The sequence below is a fragment of the Sporothrix brasiliensis genome (genome assembly GCF_000820605.1).
Source record: "Sporothrix brasiliensis 5110 chromosome Unknown Cont22, whole genome shotgun sequence".
Classification (NCBI taxonomy): Eukaryota; Fungi; Ascomycota; class Sordariomycetes; order Ophiostomatales; family Ophiostomataceae; genus Sporothrix; species Sporothrix brasiliensis.
Genome location: NW_024467141.1, coordinates 303,592 through 325,582, shown reverse-complemented (window position 1 = coordinate 325,582; position 21,991 = coordinate 303,592). Strand labels below are relative to the sequence as shown.

Sequence of the window (21,991 nt, the reverse complement as noted above, 5' to 3'; positions counted from 1 at the left end):
GTGAAGAACCCCCTTTGCTGACAGTGTTGGTGACCGTACCTTCTGGATTTCAAAGCATGACACACCAAGACACCAGCTGGCATTGATGCGTCCAGGGGTTAAAGGTACATTGGCAATGTACCCTTACATAATCCAAATACTAGACGCGACAAGTCCAGATCCCCACTCGCGTGGCTCGAGCGCGACTTCCCAGTGGTGGGCATTAAAAGTGGAATTTCTACAATAACAACTTGCTGCGCATAATCTGGCAGTTGCGATTGTTCTAGCGGCTTGTACGTTGTAGCTGCACCGTTGCGGCCTTGGCTCTGCAGGGAGTGAATGGGGAAGGAACGACACATCTCATTTTCAGGTTCTCAAGCCTTGCCAAAAGCCTCCAAAAGCGCGGCCGGCTGAGCCTGTCATCCAGCAGAATGCAGCTAAAATCCGCCATCTTGCAACACCGCAAATTCCTCCCGAGTTACGGAGTAAACGTCGCGACAAACAACGAAGCTTACCCGTGAATGGCAAGACAACTGCGGGGTTTCTAGGTAAATACGACGTGGATTGCGCCTGCCTATGATGCTGTCACATTCATGACAAGTCGGCAAGAGGTCGGGATTTTAAACCTCTGGGGGCAGGAATAGAAGGTGATGAAAGAAAACTACAGCTCTCCAGTCCAGGCTTCAAAGAGGAGAAGTGGGACAAAAAAAAAGGTCACGCCAGTACAACCAGCAGCCTGTCAGACCGTTCAGCCGCCGCTACCCAGGCAAGGTGCATTTGGTTAGACCCTGTAGCCTGTCTTCCTGCCTACCATCGCTTTGTTCCTGCCGCCGTGCATTTGCGCCTGCGCTCTCGCAAGCCTATGATTGCCGCATGTGACGAACAATGAAATTGCCTGCAATCGTCATCACCCTCTCGCCACTGTGTGTGCCGCACTTTTTCAATTCTGCGAAAAAGCTCCCCAGCTTTCAGGCACATCTCACCCCACGTCTACGACGCTCCATATCCTCGCCATCTCCAACTTGACGGCCGCCGGGCAGCGAAGCCACCGCCTTCCACCTGTTTCACCCACTTCGGGTGCGCCGATCGCTCTTTCTTTGTCTACTGACGGTAAAGAAGGCAAGCGCCAGTTCGTTCCTTCTGGAACTTTTCGTGATATTTCTCCTCAAAATTTCGACTTCTCACACTTCTCACTATTCGCTCTATTCCTTAACTTCGACTGCTTGCTTCACCACCCCGACCGGCTGTTTCTTCTGCCTCGCATATTGCGTTGTCGACAAAGTAACAGCGCATTGTCTGGTGCGACAGTGGCGCCAGAACCTGATGTCTTACTAAGAAGGTATGGGTGAATTGTTGTGATCGCAAGAGCAAGTCATGCTGGCCTCTCGGTTTTTTCGGGACCGTTGTTGCTATCACAATACCATTTTGCCCCTCGTCTATTCACAGCTCGCCCAACTACCACGCCATTCTCAGTGCTGGCATTCCATCAGCAGGCCGGTGTAGTTTACTTGCCTCTGCCTGCGGATCGTCTCGTCACGTTACAGTCCCGCAGTCGCTGTCTTATACGACCCCTATTTCTCCTTCAAAATACTGACCATCTGCCTTTCGATAGCTCGGGGCTAATACAACCCCTAAAGTACGATACAGAACTTCTCCGTTTATCCCACAAGATCCGCTACACCCAAACAACCCCCGATTTACCACCTTTCTGCTGGCAGCTCCTCCGCCAGCAATCTCGCCATGGGGCGTCCCCCAGCTTATATATTTATAGTCAGGTTCGTATGCTTTGACGGCCACAGTGCCGTGCCTGGCACCTCCTGCTTATGCGGCCGCTCGCTAACACGTCCCTCGCAGACATGGAAACCGCCTCGATGCTGCTGACAAGTTGTGGCACCTTTCATCGCCTACGCCGTACGACCCCCCATTGACATACGGCGGCTGGTCGCAGTCTCGTGCCATTGGCCAGCGCATTGCCGACATCCTGCGCGAGAGTACGCCTCCCGAGTCCGCGCCATCTGCAGACGGAAAGCCGGTGCCCAAGAAGCGGCGGTACAAGATTGTCATCCACAGCTCGCCATTTCTCCGATGCATACAAACGTCTATCGCCATCAGCTCTGGAATCGCTTCGGATTCGCTTCCCCTCGAACATCCCCGAAGCTTTGAACCTTTGCCCCCTTTGCGCATATGGACGCCCATGCAGAATGGCCAGACTTCAGCACCCACCAGCAACCCGAGTTTTGACCCGACACCGAAGACTATCACACCAAGACTCAATAAATCCGTCATGCGACTCGACGCCTTCCTAGGTGAATGGTTGTCGCCAGGCTACTTCGAGCTTATCACGCCCCCACCCAGTTCAGTCTTGATGGTTGCCAGTGCGAAGGCTGAACTCTTGCGGAGGGAGGACTACTCGAGCTTTTCTCATACGACGAATCACCAAGCAACACATGCACACTCCCACTCGGCCAGCTATCTCTGGGGTGCAACCCGATCCAACTCATGGACGTCACGTCCATCAGAGGGGGGAGAGCTTCCGAGATCCGGTTCGCAGCACATCCCGCCAGTCGAGCCACCAATTGGACTCTTTAACAATACCAGTGCAGACGGTCGTCCTATGAGCAGCAACGGCGACATCCAGAGCCCGCGCTGGGACGCGTCTCGTCATTCCGGTATGCATCGCCCCAATGTTGTCGGATATGTGGCGCCCGTACCTCAGTTTGCCATGTCATCGCGTGCGCCTACACCATCGGGCTATGTTGCACATGCGCGGGACGCTTGCGTGGACTTCGACTACCAGTGGGATTCGATGCGGGCGCCTTATGACTGGGGAGATGGTGGCGAGTTCGGTGAAGAGTGGGCAGCCATGCACCGTCGCTTCCGGAAGGGCCTACAAAAACTGGTTGACTGGTACTCGATAACCGATGCGCCGGCCAAGATGGTCACGAACGCGGTTCAATTTAGAGCTGGCTCTTCCAAACTCGAGTCCAGCGGGAGCTGCAGTGAAGACGCGGACTGTGCCATTGACGACAATGACAGTGACAGCGATATTGTGGACGACGACTGCATCGAAGAAACTGTTGTGGTTCTAGTGTCACATGGCGCAGGCTGCAATGCGCTCATTGGCGCAATCACACAGCAACCAGTCCTCATGGACGTCGGTTTGGCCTCGCTGTCTGTTGCGGTCCGGCGACATGGCATGGATTCTTTGACCTCCCTTTCCGAAGACGAACACTCGCACACGCACAACTCCAAATGGTCAGGAGCCATCCACCGCGGGCATCCGGATGGCGTTGTCCCACTCAATAAGTACTTTGAGATGAAACTGCTAGCCAACTCGGACCACCTTCGGTCCGTACCCACTACACCGACAACACCACGCGGTAGCATGGCTTCCGTGATTGGCGGTACGCGCGGTCGTCATTCAAACTCACTTTCTGGCACGCCGGGAAATTTCAACCTCTTTGAAAGCGGGGTCGTTGGCCACAGGAGCTCATCGGCAGGCTATTTTCATGGAGGCGCCGACTTAGTAACACGGCGGCCGTCTGGCGCTTCGTCTCAGCCACCTCTTATCAAAAATCCGGGCGGGAGTGCAGTCCGATCGGGCAGTACCAATGGCCGAGGTTCGAGTGGGATCACGATTGGCAGTGGTGTTCTGACATTCTCGCCGCCTACCATAACGACTACTAGTCGTATGAGCCATTCACGACCCGACTCAGTTGGTCTTTGGTCACCCGTCAGCTCCGCCAAGGACCCTGATGAGGACAACTTTGACTTTTCGCTCACCGATGAGGGAGACTCCAAGGACGATGACGACATGGAAATTCTGCTCAGCTTCGGCCCAGAGAGCCCAAAATCCCCGCCACAGCCGGAGGAGAAGAAAAAGAAGGCACCGTCAATCCGCGGCACTTCTGACCCCATATATCCTTCATCCCTATCTATCGCCCACTCGGCCGACGGTGACCATGACGACCACAGCGAACGCACTGGCGATAGCCTTAAAATTGGTTACAAGGGCATGTCTTCCGCTCTACCACGTCTCGACACCAGGGGCCCGACGTCCGCACCGTCAACCGACTACGGAGCCGAGCTGGTCTCGGCCCATACATTCACGCCTCCTAACACCTCGACCACCGCCAGGGCGGCCAGTCCTTCGAGTCCCAGTCTGTGGATTCATCCCCGTGTTGTTTCACTCAACAGTGACGAGCTGCCACACGAGATGACAACCTCCAAGCGGCGCTGGACCGTGACGGAGCCACCAGTTTAAATTAATAATGTTGATCTCCCATTCCTTACCATTTTCTTCACGTTATTTTCAATTATTATTTTTGGGCCAGATTTTCCGAAATACATGATAAGCGAGTGCATGGTACGCGCAACAAAAAGCTGAAAAAAGTGGCGTCTCTTCTGAGTTTTCATTATATTTACTCTTTTTTCATGACAATTATATCATAATACTTTTAATGGGAACATGAACTCTTTCTACGAACTTACTCTCCTTTTACTTGATGTGCTTTTAAGGGTCGAATTAAGAAGATATTCTAAGCGCGGATGCGGTGAAAATTTAATTCAAATAAAACTGGTCGATGACATACAATAAAATTCAAATTGAATTATAAATATTTAGAAGAGCATTAATTATAATTATCAAGGAAGAATGGGCAATAAAGACTGTAAATATTCAAACTCCTAAAAGAAATATCAAAAACAGATGGGGAAAAAATTAAGGAAGAAAACCCATAAATGCACGCACTGCATATATTTTGTAATAAGACGTTAAAAAAAAAAAAAAAAAAAAAATACAAGAATTGAAGAAAAGATCAGCGCTGGACGAAGCAGTCGAAAGTCAAAACATGTTGCAATGGAAAAGACGACAAAGCATTGATGCGTTTAATGAAAAATCCTAATCATAAGACTACTAAGTTGTACAAAACCTACAAACACCGCTAAATAAGTTGCAAAGCACGAGCAAGAATGACCAATGCAATAAATATAAATCGGTGGTATAAGGCCCATAAAAGATACAGGGCTATAAAACAAGAACACGGAAACAAAATTGGGCTTTCAAGTGTAAAAAAGAAGTGAATATGTTTGAGGAGAAAGTAATGAGATACAAAAGAAGTAAAAATGGATACCAAGCATAATACGAATGGTATAAATAGAAGTTAAAAGTTAAAAAAGGGTGTTACGAACACATCCTTCGCCCTTCAAGACCGCACCAACGCGTCAAGAATAAGAAGTAAAACATCACCCACGTGAACCAAAAAAAGTAAAAGAGTTCAACCAAAGACCACAATGGGAGAAATGAACCGAAGGGCAACAGGAGACATACAAAAAACTAAACGCGCTCTCCACTGAGGCAGTAGCTTTGTCTTTTATACCAAATTCATCCCATTGCCACCAAACCCCGCCAGTGAAAACGCCACCGAAAATAAGAACGCTCCCGTATGTTGTAAGGCGCCAAACATGGAAAGTAAGAGCTGCCTGAGCCCCTGGTTACATAAGAAAAGAAAACACAAGGGGACGCGCAGCCGTTTACAAGGCTTGGCCAGGGACAGGCTTGCGACCAATCGAGTTGGTCGGGCGCACTGGCTTGTTGACCGGGCTCGGCCCTGGCGGCGTAATATTGTGGGGCCCCGTGTTGGCAGGGCTCTGTGGCTGGCTACCACTGGTACCGCTCGAGGCACCAGAGAGCTCGGCAGGCGACTGAGGGCGGCCGATGCTGCCGGACAAGGGGCTCACGGACCGAGCACCAATGGTGGCAGGGGACGCAGAACGGGGGCCGCCGGGAGGGCCACCATAGGGCGACTGCGGGCGCATCTGGCCGTTCATCATCTTCTGCGACGGCGGGCCGCCTTGGGGCGTGGCAGGCGACTGTGGCCGGCCACCCTGACCAGGAACCATGGAGCCGGGGACTCCCATTGGACCGCCCATGGGGCCGGGCATGCGTCCAGGACCAAATGGACCTCCCTGGGGTGTGATGGGGCGACCGCTGGGGTTGACAGGCGGGCCTGCCCGGCCACCGCCCTGGAGAGGACGGGGCTTCACAGGACGCGTAGACAGACAGGTGCGTGGGACGACACCCTGCTTAGAACGGTCAAGGCGAATGCAGAGAGCCTGCAGCAAAAGTTAGTACATAAATCTTCTGAGTGCAGGCTACAAACTATCACTTCGTAGAAGTGCTGATAGAATTGACTTACCCATCCGTCGTCGTACTCGTGCAGTAGGCGAACGAGTTGACCGGCACGCAGATCCAGTTCGTCGTCAAGTGTGGGCTTGAAGTCGAGCTGGACACGGTGCACCGTAGACACAGGGGGACCACCAGCAGCTGCTATCGCAGCGCCACCAGCGGAGACAACCGCGGCCGTACTGGTTGCCATTGAGTGCATACTGTATTCGGTGGCTGCTGGGCTCGGGGGGACGGGGCCTAGATTGCTGTTGTTGCTGTTGGGTGCAGGCAGCGTCAGGTCAAGGGCATTGGGTCCATCCTTGCGCGTGGACGCCTTGCGCGTCAGCATGCCAGCTGCGGCACCGGCAGCAGCGCCGCCAGCGAAAGCAGTACCTGCACCGCCAGGAGAGACGGGCGAGACACCGTTGGCATCTGGGCCCTGCGGATTTGCGCCGGGGAAGCCGTGTTGGGCAGTCGAAAACGCCGAGGTGAGGCGCTGGGCACCGTCGCCAAAGGGGTTGTTGCGGTCGTTGCCCGTTATGGGGCGCTCCCACGCACTGCCCGGCTGGCTGCGGGCACTCATTGGTGGCTGGTCCCGCATGGCGATGTTGGCACCACGGCTCTGGCGACGGCTGGGGAATCCATTGTCATATTGTGAGTTTGCAGCCGCACCAGCAGCAGCGCTAGCACCGGCACCGGCACCGCCCAGGAACTGAGCAACCGGCTTGAGACTTAACCGGGACCTCGGGGCACCACCAATCGCTGCGCTATCGGCGAACGGCCCGTTCTTCTCGTCGTCGGCTACCCGCCGGTCTTCCACCTGTTTTCGGTGCCTGCGGAACAGGAAGAAGATGATTGCGAATACAAAGAAGACACCTGCCAGGACTCCAATGGCAATGCCTGCCTTGGCTCCGGTGCTGCTGCCAGAAGACGCGGTTGCGCTGTTTGTTGCGGAGGCAGCAGCGAGTGTTGGTGATGCGCTGGTGGTGGTTGTTGGCTTCGCCGTGTCAACAGCCAGTCTTGTTTCCGAAGTCGGTGCGGTCGTCGCGGCTATGGATTTTGGCAGATCTTTGGCATGCTCCGAAGTCGTGTCACTGGTCTTGGCAGCTGCTTTGCTGGTAGTTTTTGTTGTCGCGGCCTTGGCGGATGTTGTGGCGGTTTTTGTTGGCGTGGTCTCTGTTGTCTTTGCGGCCGGTTTTGTGGGTTGCGTTTTGGTCGTCAGCGGGCCAGTATACGTGCTCGGGGCGTCTGTTGTCAGGACTGTCTTGGTCTTTGTCTTGTGCTCATGCTCCTTGGTTGATGTTGATGTTGACTGCGAGTCTTTGTCATGGGGGTCAAAGGCGTTGCCAACAGCGCTGGTGATGGAATCCCACAGATCCCTACGGCCAACACCGTGTGGGCGAACCACGCGGGGACGCACTTGAGCCATCATTGCGCTGGATCTCTTGAGGACAAGTCGAATGCGATGCTGATAGAACACAGGCGCGCAAGAACACCAAGCAACCAAGAATAACCAAGAAACACCAAGAAAAACAAAAAAAAAAAAAAAAAAAAAAAAAAACCAAAAAAAAACTTGGAAGACAAGAAAATTGAGTTGACGAGAGAAAGAAAGAAGGTCGGGATGTCGATCTAGTCGAAAGAAAAACGAGATACGATGCGAAAGAGGCGCTCGGTAGGTGGTGTATCGTATATTTAAAAATTGGAGGACCCTGTAACTCCTCCGACTCCCACTGGAATGGAATGCGCGAGTTGAGGCTGGGGATGTCGGTCGAGCCTATGAGGTGTCGCCAGAACCGGTGATCATCGGTCGACTGGAATGTTCGTCGGCTTCAAGCTAACAAAGTCCCGTACCTGGCGGTGGCTTTTCTGTTGGTGATCAATCCCGAGAATCTGTTCTCGTCCGTTAAAAGTCGTGTGAAAGTGAAAGAATATACCGAAGCGGTAGACAATATCGCAGAAATGCGGCAATAAAAAGAGAGTGGGTGCTCCGTGTGGGCGATAGTCGAAAGACGACTGAAAAATGAAGAAAAAAAAAAAAAAAAACGAAGATCGTGTAAATGAGTGACAAAGACAAGACTCGTCTCGCGATTGCTATGGTCACCGTGTCAAAGAAATGGCGATACAACAGGAAACGACCTGCACAACAAATGAGCGTGGATGAGGAAAGAAAGAAAAGGTTTCGAAAACTGGAAACGGATGGAGGTCACATTGGATAAGAGATTCTCAGTGAGAAGGGGACTGCCGATCAGTCGGGGCAGGAGGATTACTGGCAACCTGGAAGTGCAGAGTGACGGCGGAGGTGGTGGATGCTGCTGACCAGGGGTAAAGGTCTCTTTCGTACCCATCCCTGGTCCGAGAATGCAACTTCCAGTCAGCGCAGCACAGCCAGGTGCTTGGCACTGAGTGAGCTGCTGCGTGCAAAGGGGCTTCTCTGCCCAGGCTGCGGATTATGTCACGGACGGTAGGGAGGGACATTGTTGTTTGTTTCTCGTATCCTATATTTCGGGCGTCTTCTCATTGCCATAGACCACTCAAAAATCCAAACAGCCGTCGCTTGACTTTGACTTCTTCGTTCGGTCGTTGCGCATTTTACCGAGAACTCATTGTTTGCTTTTTCCTCGTGGAGAGCACGAGGGCGACGCATGGGTCGATGATAGAGACGGTGACAGAGTGGAGTACACACAAGCAACACCAAGTCACTCGTCCGTCTCCAGGAACCATTCCAACGCCATTGGCTCGTTCCCCTGACATGGAGTGGCCCAAAAAGTCGGTTCTGTCGAATGGGAGGCACGGTTTGCGCAAGCCCCCATTTTGCGAAATGAAATAAGGCAGGGGTGGTTGACTCCAACAACGCGGGCCTTTCCACAAACTGCAAAGCGTTGTTTGTCTTGCAGAAACGCGACAGGCGGAAAAGGGAAAGGGGCAAATTTGTTGGGGTGCTTCGCGACCCGTTCTCTGAGCTTTGCTTGTGGGAAAGGTGAACAACACTGTGGACAAGAAGATCCCACAGCCTTCTCGGAGGCTATCTGAAGAGGTGTCATTAAGAGGTCAGTCGTGGCCCACGTCGTATGGCGATGGAGCAATGTTTTGGATGACATGTGTCGCATGTCGTACGACGTATTGTCGTGATTCGAATGTCGTCAGAAGAAGCTCGACGTTCTGACGACGCCGGCCCAGATCGATCCGATAAGCTGGATGGACAAGTTAGGATAAAACGCCATAGCGGGATCACCTTCCAGGGCTACCTGCGGAGTATGGCCCTTTTCTTTGCGCTCTTTTTCGTCTTTCGTCTTCTGCCTTTACCGTTTATTACCGCTGGCTTGTGACGATCAGACTTAAAAAGGCGCTTTACTCCGTACTGCGGACGTGGATGATTTCCTGGACTCGCACGACTCGGCATTACACACGGTGTAGAAGATTCCCGGGCGCCTGCGCTGCACTCGACTCCTCCGTACATTTGTGCAGGGGCCTGTGGAAGAAATGGCGAGGATGGGTTATGTCGATCGTTTTGTTGTGATCACGTTCGCAGGCGTTGGACTCTGTGAGGGAGAAGGGAGACGGGAGAGAAAAGGGGGAAAGACACAGGACGGTTCGGAAAAGGGAAAGGATCAACAGTAGGGCAAAGAACTGACCCGCTTAACGGCTGTGTCGCTCTTTCCCTTGTCGACGACGGAGATGCACTTTCACGGTAAAGATCACCGCCTTCCATCTCCGGAAAGGTGCTGCATCGTCATCGGGAAGGCACGCTCGCACGCTACAGATGCTCAATTTCATCTTTTATGAAAACGGCGAGAGCGCCGGGCGCTCTTTCCGCCTCTTTTATTGCTATTTGATAGATGCAATTCAAAATATAATTATAAACGGTGATCAATATTGAAAACGGTCTATGCCGTACGGAGACATACAATCTCACCAAAGATAATGGAGAGCGGAAGCGGAGAGGTCGCAAAAGTTCCACTTCGTATCTACGTATTTTCCGATACGAAAATATCTTCAAGTTTGTTTCCTCGGCGCGCCAGGATTATGGGCGGAGGCAGACGAACGACACATGATCGACGTATCTTCGTTTACTGGTTTGAGTTTCTCTCAAGACCACATCTTTGTAACCTTAATGCGTAGTGCGTCGTTGGTCACCACGCTCTCCCGCCAAGAATATCATTGTCTTGCTCTGCGACCGCCTGTTTGACCTCCTTGCAGCGATAGATTCTCCAGTTTGTCCTGCTGCCATCTGTTTCCGTCCCGTGGTTGGAGAACCGAAAAGTTTTGTTTGCAGAGACCCCCCCTACATAAAAAAAACCTGTTTTCCACCTTGAAACGCTGGACCGAATTGGCGACTCCTCTTTTTTTGCTTTTGCTCCTGTGCGTGGACCATAGGAAAAACCCCGAGAAAAGGTCCCCGGCTTAAGCACCAAGCAAAGTCGAAAAACAGGGTCGACAGGACCAAAAATATGGGACGAGCAGAGGGGTTTAAGACCTTTTTCGGTGGCTCTGTCGACTTATTACAGCTCAGTTGGCGCAAACGACGCAAACGGCTTACACTGCGAACGGCATAGTGCCAGTCCAATAAATGTTTGCTCTCCATTTACCTTGCCGTCGACTTAAACGGTGGCGGTGACAGCGTGGTTGAACATGTGTGCGTCGACATACAGCGCATAGGATATGCGGACAGACATACATCGTACGGAGTACATCGTACTAAAGCGCCGGACGTGGTAGCATCGCAGCGGCCGGCGCAGGTTGAGTTCTCGGATCAGCGACTGTTGGCGAGGCCGTTGAAGAAGAACCTTGCCAGTGTGGTGGTTGTAGTTTGGGTTCGGGACAGCCGGTTGCTTTCTGTGGCATTTGCAAGCTCGAAAATCGAAACTGTCGTCTCAAGGCCACCTAAATGGGCCTACCGACTTTTCGTTTCTGGATCGTATAAGTCGTATGAGTCGCCAATTTCGTGGCGGTTCAGAGGGCCTCACCTGAGCCAACAGTACCAAAAGCATGGGGCATCTTTAGAGTCTGCCTTGCAGGCCACTTTTGGGACAAGGGTTTTGCGGGAGTTCATGGGTTCGGTGACTGGGGCTGTTCTGTTCGCATTTTTTTCATTTCATGGCGGGAGATTACAAAGAGTCGTGAGGTGGCTTGGCTTTGCAAGGTCATGAAACAACAGAAAAATTGTTTTGAATTAAAAATATTGTAAGCCTTTTTATTTCGCTCGCCATGGAATCTAAATGCAGTAAAAGTCCAAGTGGGAAGACGTCGTCAAGACGGCGTCTCCAAATTCGTGTCCGTAATATACGTCCCACAAGCTGAGAGGAGTTGTCTTTCATCCTCTCATGATGGAGGAGGCTGTTGGCCCCAGCCCGGAGGGGGCGGAGGTGTCTGTCCCTGAGCACCGCCTTGGAATAAGTACTGGAAACTGGTGGCCGCGTCAAAGGCTGGCGCTGCTGGTTGCTGCTGCTGCTGCTGCTGCTGTTGCGTCTGTGGCGGCTGGTACGTCGACTGTTGATATTGGAACTGGTACCCGGACTGCTGTTGTGGAAGTGGTGCAGGCATCCCGGGCCAAGCTGGCGCGGCCGCTTGAGATTGCTGTTGCCGCTGCTGCTGCTGTTGGTGTTGCTGAAGCAGCTGCTGAACTTGCACATTGTTGAGTAGCGCCGCTGCCGCGGCCATGTTGGCAGCGGATGGCGGCAGTTGTGGCACGCTTCCCGACTGTGGAGGCGGTGGTGGCGGAGGGAAGGGCACGCCAGCAAACGGCCATGGTGCCGTGGATGACTGATGCTGCTGGTTCTGTTGCAACTGCGGTGGTGGTGGTGGAGGAGTCGCAGCGGAGGGGTTGTAGTTGAACGAGGTCTGTCGCGAATTGGGAGAGTAGTTGCTGCCCTGAATGGTGTTATTGGTGCTGTTGTTGTTGATGCGGTTTCCGCCGTTCCAGCCGCCACGGCCACCCCGGTTGTTATCGTAGCCGCCGCGGCCACGGAAGCCAAAGCCCCCGCCACCCCGGTTTCCTCCCCGCCCATAACCTGCACCGGGCCCAGAACCGCCTCGGTTGAACCGCTGATTGCCCCTGGACGAGCCTCCACCAGCATGAGCCGCCGCGCTGGCATTGTTGTTTGTGCTGGCAGACGGAGGCGGAATCGGCGGCAAGCTGTTCTGGCCAAAGTTCGCGGGCCGCGTGAGAGGCTTGTACGGCCCATCGTCTTCGTCCTCGTCGTACTTGAGGCCGCTGCCGCTCCCACTGCCACCACCGTTGACCTCGTTTCTCAGCGGATGGGCGCCGCGGTTGTTGTTGCTGTTGTTGTTCTGTCCCCGCTTGCCTTGAGAGCCATTCCGGTCGTTGTTGCCGCCCGCAGCACTACCACCGCGCCTCCGCGCCTTGAGCTCTCGCTTGTGCGCCGCCTCCTTCTCGTCGTCCGAGAACTCGGCCTCTTCCGCGCCCACTTCTTCATCGTGCAGGTTGCTGGCGTCGGAGCCCTTGATGTTGCGAAGCTCCTCGGTAAACACAAACGACGCGTGCTTGGTCGGGTAGTACAGATCCTGGCCGGCTTCCAGACCGTTTTTGGCAATTTCTGCCATCTGGGCAAACCGGAGCACGTACATGGGGCTGCGCACGTTGCCGATGACGTCGGCCACGGCGCCCACCACAGTGCGGTCAGCTTTGCACAGGACCGAGCCGGCATCGAGGACACGGTACGCACCGTCCGTGTTGCCGCGAATGACAGCCGAGTTCTCGACAATGTGGAGAATGGGACCCAGCAGCACTACCTCGTCGTTGGGGCCGATCTCGACCTCGGGCTTGGGCGGCGCTGTCTCGGGCTCCTCGTTCTTGCTGCGGATGTTGCCGCCGCCCCGGTTGCCGCCGTCTTCGTCGTCGTCCGAGTCTTGCATAGCCGATTCCATCATCATGCGCACGGTGTCTTGCACGCCGAGCATGTCTGCGTCCGACCCGGCCTCCTCGTCGTCGTCATCGGAGTCATCAGAGCTGTCCGAGTCGGACGACGATGTCTCGTACGGAGAGGAGTCCACCGCCCAGTCGACACCCTCCCCCTCAGCCGTGTCTGCCGTTGGGCCGTCAGCGGCCGTTTCTGTGGGCTGAATCACCAGAGGCAGGTCTTGTGCGCTGGCTTCTTGGGGCCGTCCGTCCGTCTGTGGTTCGATCTCCATGGATCCGTTGAGCATGGCCTCTAGTGCGTCCGTAAGGTAGGGCTGGGCGGCTGGTGCAGCGGACTCGTTCTTAAGGGCCTCAGCCTCGTGAGAGTCGATCATCTCTGTGTTCTCCGTCTCTATCGGTGCAGCGGTCGGTGCAGTCTCTTCTTTGGGGGCATCTGACTGGGTCGGAGCGTCGCCGTCGACCTTCATGACGTCATCTCCATTGGCTGTCGTGTGCGCACGGCCAAGAGTTGACTCATCAGAGGGTGCCGTGGCAATGTTTGAGGCAGACTGACGTTTCTCGGAGGCAGTTGTCGGCGCGATTGGCTCTGTAGATGTGGAGTTCGGGACCGTCTCGGGCTCTGTCGTTGCTGTCGACTCGGCAGCGATAGGCGCAGTGACCTCAGTCGGCGTCGCAGTCGTTTCGGGCCCTGCGACGGCAGTGTCAGGCAGCTGGCTTGGTTCAGCCATAGTTAAAAGCAATAATAGCTGAGAACAGCAAGGGACGGAGAAAAGCGAATGAGTAGTATGTTTCGTGATGCTGTTCTAGTCGCAGATGAGAGCAGTGAAGGCGATTACGCTGAAAAATGTTCTTACCGCCAACTGATAAGAATTTTCTGCCGCCAAAATTTCCTTATCGCTTTCCGCCGGAGAAATCTGCGCCGCTGTTCCGGGGAGCTACTGCCTATGTTCCAGCGCCAATACCTCCAACACGACTTTGACACAATGAGGCGGGGGCGAAGGGGCGCCATAGATACGCTGTAAATGCCCCTTCCCAGACGGGGCTAGTGTCTCTTTTGGCGTATTGTATGCTGTCTTATTTAGAAGCTTCGGCGGGAAGGAGCTCAGCATTACGGAGTAGCTGCTACCTGGCATCGACTGCGATCTCAACAAAGTAAGCTTTAAGCTGCTCCAGTGTATTTTGCCTTGTGATTCTCGCATTTTGTTGGGCAGTGCACAACAACACCACCAGTATTTGCCGTCCCTCTCGCCACTGCCATCGAGCTTCTGACACTCTCGACCGACTTGAAAAGACGACACGACGCCTGCCACCGTTTCCCCTCCTCCCATAGTCGCTGCTCAAACGACTCTGTAGCGGAGCAAATGGCACAATGGCGCCCACAACAGAACCGCCCGCAAATCAAGAGTTTGTGCATGCATCGGCCAAGCATGCAAAGAAGAAGTGAGTGCCCTTGTGCCATTGACTGGTTGCCCTTCTTGCGTGGGCAGTGCACACGCTAACAGCACCAGGGCAAGCCGCAACAGCATAGAACCCATCTCGGCCTTCTACCTCTTCTTCGCCGCCAACATATTGTCGGCCGTTTTTGCGCCCATCCAGGACTGCGACGAGACCTTCAACTACTGGGAGCCTGCCCACTATCTTGTTCACGGCTACGGCCGCCAGACCTGGGAGTACTCGCCCGACCATGCCATCCGCAGCTGGCTCTACATTGGCCTCCACGCCGTGGTCGCCGGGCTCCGGCGCATTCTGCCGCAGGCTTCCAAGGTCGGCGAATTCTACTTTGTGCGCTACGTTCTCGCGTTTGTCTGCGCCCTCTGCCAGACACTCATGTTCCAGGTGGTCAGTGGCACCGTCCACCCGCGGATCGGCTTCTTTTTCCTCCTGGCGCTGTGTACGAGCCCCGGCAACTTCCACGCGAGCACGGCCTTTTTGCCCTCGAGCTTCGCCATGTACGCCGTGATGCTGGGGGCGACTGCGTTTATGAACTGGCGCGGTGGGCTCAAGACGCTGCAGGGCATCTTCTGGTTCGCTGTTGCCGGCGTGCTGGGCTGGCCCTTTGCCGCGGCACTGTGCGCGCCCTTCCTGCTGGAGGAGGGCGTGCTGGCGCTGAGCGGCGGCGGCGCTGGGCTGCTGGGCGGCTTTGTCCGCGTGGCACGCGGCGGTGTCGCGGCACTGCTGCTCGTGGGACTCGACGCCGCGGTCAATACGTTCTTCTACAAGAAGTTCGAGGTCGTTGCCTGGAACATTGTCAAGTACAACGTCTTTTCGGCGGCCGAGGACGGCGGCGGCCCCAACCTCTACGGCACCGAGCCGTGGCCGTTTTATTTCAAGAACCTGGCGCTCAACTTCAACATTTGGTTCGTGCTGGCCCTGGCGGCCCTGCCGCTCTTCCTCCTGCAGAAGATGGCCGGCACCTCCAAGAAGGGCCTCGTGTCGGGCATGCGCACCGTTGTGTTCCTGACGCCCTTTTACCTGTGGCTGGCCATCTTCACCCTGCAGCCGCACAAGGAGGAGCGCTTCATGTACCCGGCGTACCCGTTCCTCGCACTCAATGCCGCGTTTGCGCTGCACATTGTCCTCGAGAGCATCGGCCACGCTACGCCGGGCACTCTGGCCGGCCTCGTCCCTGGCAAGGTCAAGCTGTTGGCCGTCCTCGGCGTCTTTGCAAGCTGCCTCGCCATCAGCGGCCTGCGGGTCTATGGCGTCATTTCCGGCTACGGGGCGCCGCTGGCCGTCTACAAGCCGCTGGGCGGCAACGTGGTGCACCACGACGTGCCGGCAGGGCAGGCCGACGGCAGCATTGTGGGCGGTGCGGGGGACTTTGTCTGTCTGGGCAAGGACTGGTACCGTTTCCCGAGCTCCTTCTTTTTGCCGCGCAACATGCACGTCAAGTTTGTGCGGTCCGAGTTCCGCGGCCTGTTGCCGGGCGAGTTCTCCGAGGCCCGCACAGGCTTCGGCCTCTGGAGCGGCACGTGGTTGCCGACCACGGGCATGAACGACCGCAACGAGGAGGACATGAGCACGTACACCGACATTAGCACGTGCGCGTTCCTGGTGGACACGCAGTACCCGGAGAACGCGCGGCAGGGCCGCACACTGCCGCCGCATGAACCCGACTACGTGGCAGATACCGCCAACTGGGAGGTTGTGACGTGCGAGCCGTTCTTGGACGCAGGCAACACCGGGTTCCTGGCGCGCGCGTTGTGGATTCCGAGCCTGGATTTCCTGCCAGAGCGTTTCCAGCGCAAGTGGGCACGGCACTGCCTGCTTAAGCGGCGTGAAAAGTAGAGTGGAAAGTCTCAGAAATAGGAATGTATAAAGTGCGTGGTTTCTTGGTCTCATTCGACCCGGGAGCATAAAAATTGGCTTCGGATTCTTATCTTTAATGGACATTTTCATTTACACATTCACATGCTTGTTTATGACATAGCTGTGTTTCTGCTATTCATTCGACGAGGAATATTTCTTTAACGTCGATGAATTCTATGAATAGCACCTACAAAAGACGATGGAAAACAGATCTGTATACCAGCAGGGCATCATCAGCCTTTGACCAAGAGACCATCTCAATTACGGGCGAGCCGTGTGCTGTGCATTTTCGTCTGTTGATATAAAGTACAACACACAGACACGGGACGCTTCCCCCCCAATTGTCCGTCCCGTCTCCCATCACCAGGGACACTTATCTTCACTTTCCACATTGTTTACGGCATCGTCCGCGGGAAACAATGTCGGACATGCAAAGGGTTTTTATGGTCTAGACTTTGTATAGCGTGAGGGCTATCGTACTTGCCACGATGACAGCAACGAAATTGGTTTCCATGGGAGAAATGGGGAGCAAGAGAGAAATTACGTTTGGAAATAAAGTGAAAGAATTCGACCAGACATGTATTAGTTGTAGCTTTCTATCGAACTGGTCCCTTCCCGCCCACATTGCACCATCGATTCAACTTGGAAAGGCAACCCACCACCCGTCTTAGACATTACAAAACACCAACAGAAACGCCTTCTTTTTTTTCTTTACTTCTCCAAACTGGAGACACTTTCGTCGGCCGTTAAAACAAGCAAAGGTCAAAGGTCGGGAAAACCGAAGGGAAATTACTGCCCTCATGCTTTCTTCACAGTCACAATCGTCGTCCACTGCGCCGTAGGCGTCGCTTTGATGTGCTCCTTTTGCAGCGACAGCGCCTCGTCGGGAACCAGAGGACGTCCGTCGTTGTACAGCGTCGTCGCCCGTGCCGCTACCGGGGCCACGGCCGTCCGCTTGTTGTTGCCCGTGGCGGGCGCATCGGGCAGGATCGTGTACGTGGTGCCGCCAATGACCGTCAGCAAGGGAGGGCCACTGTTGCCGTCACCGCCACCGCCGCCACCGCCACCGCTGCCGGGCGAAGGAGGTGCTGGTGTCTGGGTCGACGTGTGGTGATGGGCGTAAATGGTGGTACTGGGCAGAAGGAACGTGTAGGACGTGGTGAGGGTGACGGGCGGTGCACCGCCGTTGCCCTGGTTGCCGCCAATCGTGATAATTGTCTGGACAGTATTTGTCTCGAGAGGGGAATCAGGAATGTTGCTGTCAAGCGGCTCGTCCACGCTTCCGGGTAGGCATTGGGAGTACCACGGGCTGCCAGGGTCAGAGGACGGGCTCATTGAAAAGTTAAACAAAACTATTGTGATACTTACTTTCCAAAGCTACAGTAGTTGCCGGATGCACAAGCAGTCGGACCAGCATAGTTTGATCCGCCGCCTGGACAGTGTTAGTCTCTGATTGTAAACATGTTTCGCTTCGTTGATGGATTCGACCAACATTGACTCCAGACCGGGACGTCTGCGGCAGCAGCAGATGCCAGCAGCAACAGCTGGAGTAGTGATTGTGGCGCCATGAATGTGATTGTGTGTGTTTGTGACAATAAACCGGGTGCGAGAGTGACAGTTTCTGGTGAAGAAGGTGATTCGATGTCTACAGCTAAAATGTATGGGTTGTGTCAATGGCAGCGAGTTAGTGAAATATGATAAAAGGCAGAACAAGGGCTCCAACGCAAGAGCAGACGAGGGATATTTAACTGGGCATGGGCCATCTACGAAACGATTAGCTTGAGGTGCCGTTGACGTAGGCACTTTGGACTCTGCTCCGCTGTGCTGTCATATGTCTATATGTTATTCGGTGACGGTATGACGGACGGGACAGCAGATAAGAGGGAAAAGCAAGGACAAGGGCCGGACGCAAGGTGGAGGAGAAAGGTCCAACACGCGGCAGGATATGACGGTATCCGAGATTGACAAGAGGTTGAAGAAACAAATCCTTTCGTTTGGACTTGCCACGGTGGATCAAGAAGTTGAGGAATGACGGGTCCAAAGACTGGGACGGGGTGTACGCCACACCTTTTTGCCTCGACACTTGTTCCCTTTCTTCCGGCATCTGCCCATGCTATTCTTATTTCACGGTGTTCTGTCAAGGTGGATGATAAGCTGGGAGGTAAGAAGCGAGGGACATGCACCACACTCCGGGTAACAAGAATACCGTGCACTTTATTGTGCCATACCGTGCACTTTATTGTGCCATGCATCGGCAACAAGGCTTGTTTCGCCTGTTTTAGCTCATTTTATCAAGGTCATGTCGAGTGGCGTGGTGTGTAGATTGAAACCGAATAAATAATTGCCCCGAAAGAGGGTGCCCATCAAATTGACGAGACACGCCAATCGTTCTGTCGAGGTCTAGACGCGGTGGACAGTAGGATGTAGCAGCAAGGTAAGTGAGTGTAGTCCGACAATCGAATAGAAAACTGCATCAAGAAGCATGCATAATCAAACACCAATTCAGAGTCTCGCTGGTGAGGCCAGACATATAGTCATTCACAAAAAAAAAAAAAAAAAAAAAAAAAAAAAAAGAAAACGCTTGACAACACTGCGCCCAAGGCCCCGGCAACTGGCCCCAGATCGACCTATTGTTTCGTCGTCTCTCCCGGAATACACCGATATGCGTGATTTTATAAAGCCAGAGCTTTCTGCTCTCTGCTCTCTGGTCTCTGCAGTTTCTCCGTTGGGGCGTCCCGGTCGGCTGAAGTCCGTGTTGGCTTTTGCGTTTGGTGTGTTTAAAAATCTTGGCAACGGAGAGACTCGACTGCTAGGGGTGGCCGGGATAGAAATCCGGTATCGAAACAATGGATGGGAAAAGGGTGAGAATAAAGACGCAAAGACATGTTTTGGCTGTGGGTAAAGTGGTAGCTGCAAAAATAGAGTTGGGATGAAGGTGGTAAAAGGTAAAACACATGGCGTGCAGGCAGACAAAAATAAATTAATATCAGACAATACCGCAATATCAGACGACAGCCTTGTTGCTGAGGCATCGTACATCGTACTTGTGAGAAGACGGGACAGCCTGCCAGGAACGCTCTTATCCAGTGCCGAGAGGAATCAGGGTGGACTTCAGGCTGACCATGTTTGTCGAAGACAATCTTTATTTGGCTGTGGACATAAATTGGGCCAATTTTGATTATTCCCCGACCCGTCATTCTGGGTGGCCACCCACTGGAGATCCATCGATTCGGCTGTCCCTGATTCCTTGTATCATAGAGCGGCAACGGCCTTCCAAGCGAAATGGATGCTACATGGCCGAGATGGGCCAGAAAGCATTTGCGGCGATGCTGAGTGATCTCTCTAGTTTATGTCGCTGTGGTTTTCTTTTGACACATGGCGTTGTGTGCTACTCCTTCGCTTTAATTTGCTTCTCTTAATATTTTTTTTTATTAAAAAAAGCGTTGGTGAACAAAACACAACGATCTTTTTAATTTTCTTCGAATATTTTAAACTTTGCTTTTCTTTTATTTTCTTTACAAATACAGAAAAAGAAACGAATAACAAATAAATAACAGACCATGCGCTATGATTTATTTCCCAACAAGGAAAAAATTCCGTCATAAATGTCCGTGTTTCTTCTCCCCTCACTGTTAGCACAAACGATGTTCACGGTTCGTCTCACTGACACATCGGGTGCGCTTCTCAAAAAAAAAATGGTGTGGATGGACTGCGATGGCTTATCTGCGGGGTTCGCCGACCACGGAAAGCCAACAAAAGAGGAGCAACACGGGAAGGGCGCGAGGGCACGATACCAAGATATCATCGCTTGTCACTTTGGTGTCGAGAGAGGCTGATTCTATCGCTGTTAAATACTTTCGTTAGATGGGCAGTTGTCTCTGTTGACATGGATCTCACGCAGCCCGCTGTCGATGCGGCCGCTTACATGAAGGGCCTGGTATCACTTTATTCAACCAATGCGGCGGCCGCAGGCGTGGTTTTTCTCGTTTTGGCATATGTGGTAATGACATTTCACAAACGTATCGTGCGACCAACAAAACCAACCAAAACATCACCATCCTCACAGAAGTCGACAGCCGACCCAGACGGCCTTGCGTATCTCCTTCCTCCGTCGCGCCGCCAAGTGCTGCCACCACCCTTTGGCACAGTCGAGAAGGACAGTGTCAAAGAGGGCGAAGGTGGATTTGTCTCCCCTACCGGCATTCGTCTTTGCAAACTTCGGCGTCTCGTGGGCTCCTTTCCGGACTACGCGGTGCTCAGCGGCGTGCCCCACCCACAGCCATGCCCGGCCGGATTTACGCTAGAGACGGCCCGCTTCCGGCCGTTTCGAACATTTCGATGGCGATACCATCAACACATGGGTAGGTTGAGCTTAGACTGATAATCCATGTGAATTACTGACACTGCCGCCTGGCCTTGCCCAGCACTTATGAAACTGGACCCCGACTACTGGCTGGAGCTGGAGCACAGCTACAAAGCGAGTCTGGCGGAACGGCGCGCCCTTTATGAGGCGCACGGAGAAAAGATTCTGTTCTGCAGCACGCCCGACGACGACGACGACGACAACGACAGCGTTGTGGCTGCTCTGGCGTGCCGCGAGCTGCTGGAGATGGCGCTGCAGTTTGTCTGTCGGCGGCATCCGCATCTTTTTGCAATGGACGGGCGGGAGGGGGAGGAGGAAACCGTGCGCGTGTTTGTCAACAAGGTGCTCGGCACAAAAGTCCTGCTGGACAACGATGTCTATGGCCACCGTGCGCTCCAAGTCCTGCTCGACAACATTCCCGAAGACTTTGCCATTGTCACGCGCAGCGCAGGCGACGGGCGCTACCGCCTGCGCGCGGCCAGTGTCTGCTCGTCCGTCGGCTGGTGCATCGGACAGCACCGCGGGCGGCCGCTGCAGGACATCCACGGCCGGGTGACGGACTATGCGACGAAAATGGCGCGCAGCATGGACCGCTACTTTGCCAAGCTGCCGACGGACCAGCCGATCCAGCGCGGATCGTGGAGCATCGAAGAGGGGCGGCCGCTGTTTGTCGAGCACGAGGCCGACCGGCCGGGCCTTGATGCGGAAGGCGACGGCGATGGCGATGGTGGACGCAGTGGACGACTGCCACTGCATCTCCGCTGCGACTGGCAGACGCTGCGCCGGCTGCCTCTGACGGGCGCGATTGTGTTCAATTTCAAGCCGGCGTTTACGCCCCTGACGGACCTGAGGAGTGAGCCGTACGTGCCGGCGCTGCTGCACCAGATCCTCGACCAGGGCGACCCGCGGTTGGTGACGCCGGGCAAGTGCATGGAGCACACTCACAAGGAGGTGGTGTCTCTCCTAAAATCGTGGGCAGACGAGCAGGTCGCGTCGGGCGTGGTGCCAGCCGATTGGGAACCGCGAACATTGGACGAAAGTCCATTTTATCCTGGATGGGAGGCGGTGTGGCACGGGGTCCAGGGGTTTTGACAGCGCGGTGAAGAAAGGACTATGGAGGGTGTGTGCAGTTGTGTAGTATTATGAATGGGCATCTCACGAAATAACAGCGAAACAGGACACAATCGAGAAGCAAAATAAGAAGTCGATGGAAAAGGAAGGGCTTCTAGCAGCAAAGAAACAAGCGAACGAGATTCTTCCACCCTTCACGGCATTTCCCCGGTAGTCCGTAATTGCA

General features: G+C 54.2%; 6 protein-coding genes across 6 annotated transcripts; 3 read left to right on the top strand and 3 right to left on the bottom strand.

Moving 5' to 3' along the window:
* Positions 1-1,719: 1,719 nt before the first annotated feature.
* On the top strand, positions 1,720-4,243 carry SPBR_08171 (phosphoglycerate mutase family protein; the record flags this gene model as incomplete). Its single annotated transcript, XM_040766409.1, has 2 exons — positions 1,720-1,754; positions 1,834-4,243. The coding sequence occupies 2 exons, from the start codon at positions 1,720-1,722 to the stop codon at positions 4,241-4,243; spliced, it is 2,445 nt and encodes an 814-aa protein (XP_040614370.1).
* A 1,268-nt stretch (positions 4,244-5,511) lies between these two features.
* On the bottom strand, positions 5,512-7,577 carry SPBR_08250 (uncharacterized protein; the record flags this gene model as incomplete). The annotated part of the gene is made up of 3 exons (XM_040766488.1): positions 5,512-6,003; positions 6,177-6,304; positions 6,368-7,577. 3 exons carry the CDS (start codon positions 7,575-7,577, stop codon positions 5,512-5,514), a joined length of 1,830 nt encoding a protein of 609 aa, XP_040614369.1.
* Positions 7,578-11,464: 3,887 nt separating this feature from the next.
* On the bottom strand, positions 11,465-13,750 carry SPBR_08209 (uncharacterized protein; the record flags this gene model as incomplete). Its single annotated transcript, XM_040766447.1, has 1 exon — positions 11,465-13,750. The coding sequence occupies one exon, from the start codon at positions 13,748-13,750 to the stop codon at positions 11,465-11,467; it is 2,286 nt and encodes a 761-aa protein (XP_040614368.1).
* A 641-nt stretch (positions 13,751-14,391) lies between these two features.
* On the top strand, positions 14,392-16,310 carry SPBR_08288 (alpha-1,2-mannosyltransferase; the record flags this gene model as incomplete). Its single annotated transcript, XM_040766526.1, has 2 exons — positions 14,392-14,462; positions 14,531-16,310. 2 exons carry the CDS (start codon positions 14,392-14,394, stop codon positions 16,308-16,310), a joined length of 1,851 nt encoding a protein of 616 aa, XP_040614367.1.
* An 819-nt stretch (positions 16,311-17,129) lies between these two features.
* Positions 17,130-17,899, bottom strand: SPBR_08660 (uncharacterized protein; the record flags this gene model as incomplete). The annotated part of the gene is made up of 3 exons (XM_040766898.1): positions 17,130-17,640; positions 17,700-17,763; positions 17,824-17,899. 3 exons carry the CDS (start codon positions 17,897-17,899, stop codon positions 17,130-17,132), a joined length of 651 nt encoding a protein of 216 aa, XP_040614366.1.
* A 2,318-nt stretch (positions 17,900-20,217) lies between these two features.
* Positions 20,218-21,786, top strand: SPBR_08401 (uncharacterized protein; the record flags this gene model as incomplete). Its single annotated transcript, XM_040766639.1, has 2 exons — positions 20,218-20,692; positions 20,756-21,786. 2 exons carry the CDS (start codon positions 20,218-20,220, stop codon positions 21,784-21,786), a joined length of 1,506 nt encoding a protein of 501 aa, XP_040614365.1.
* Between the last annotated feature and the right edge of the window lie 205 nt (positions 21,787-21,991).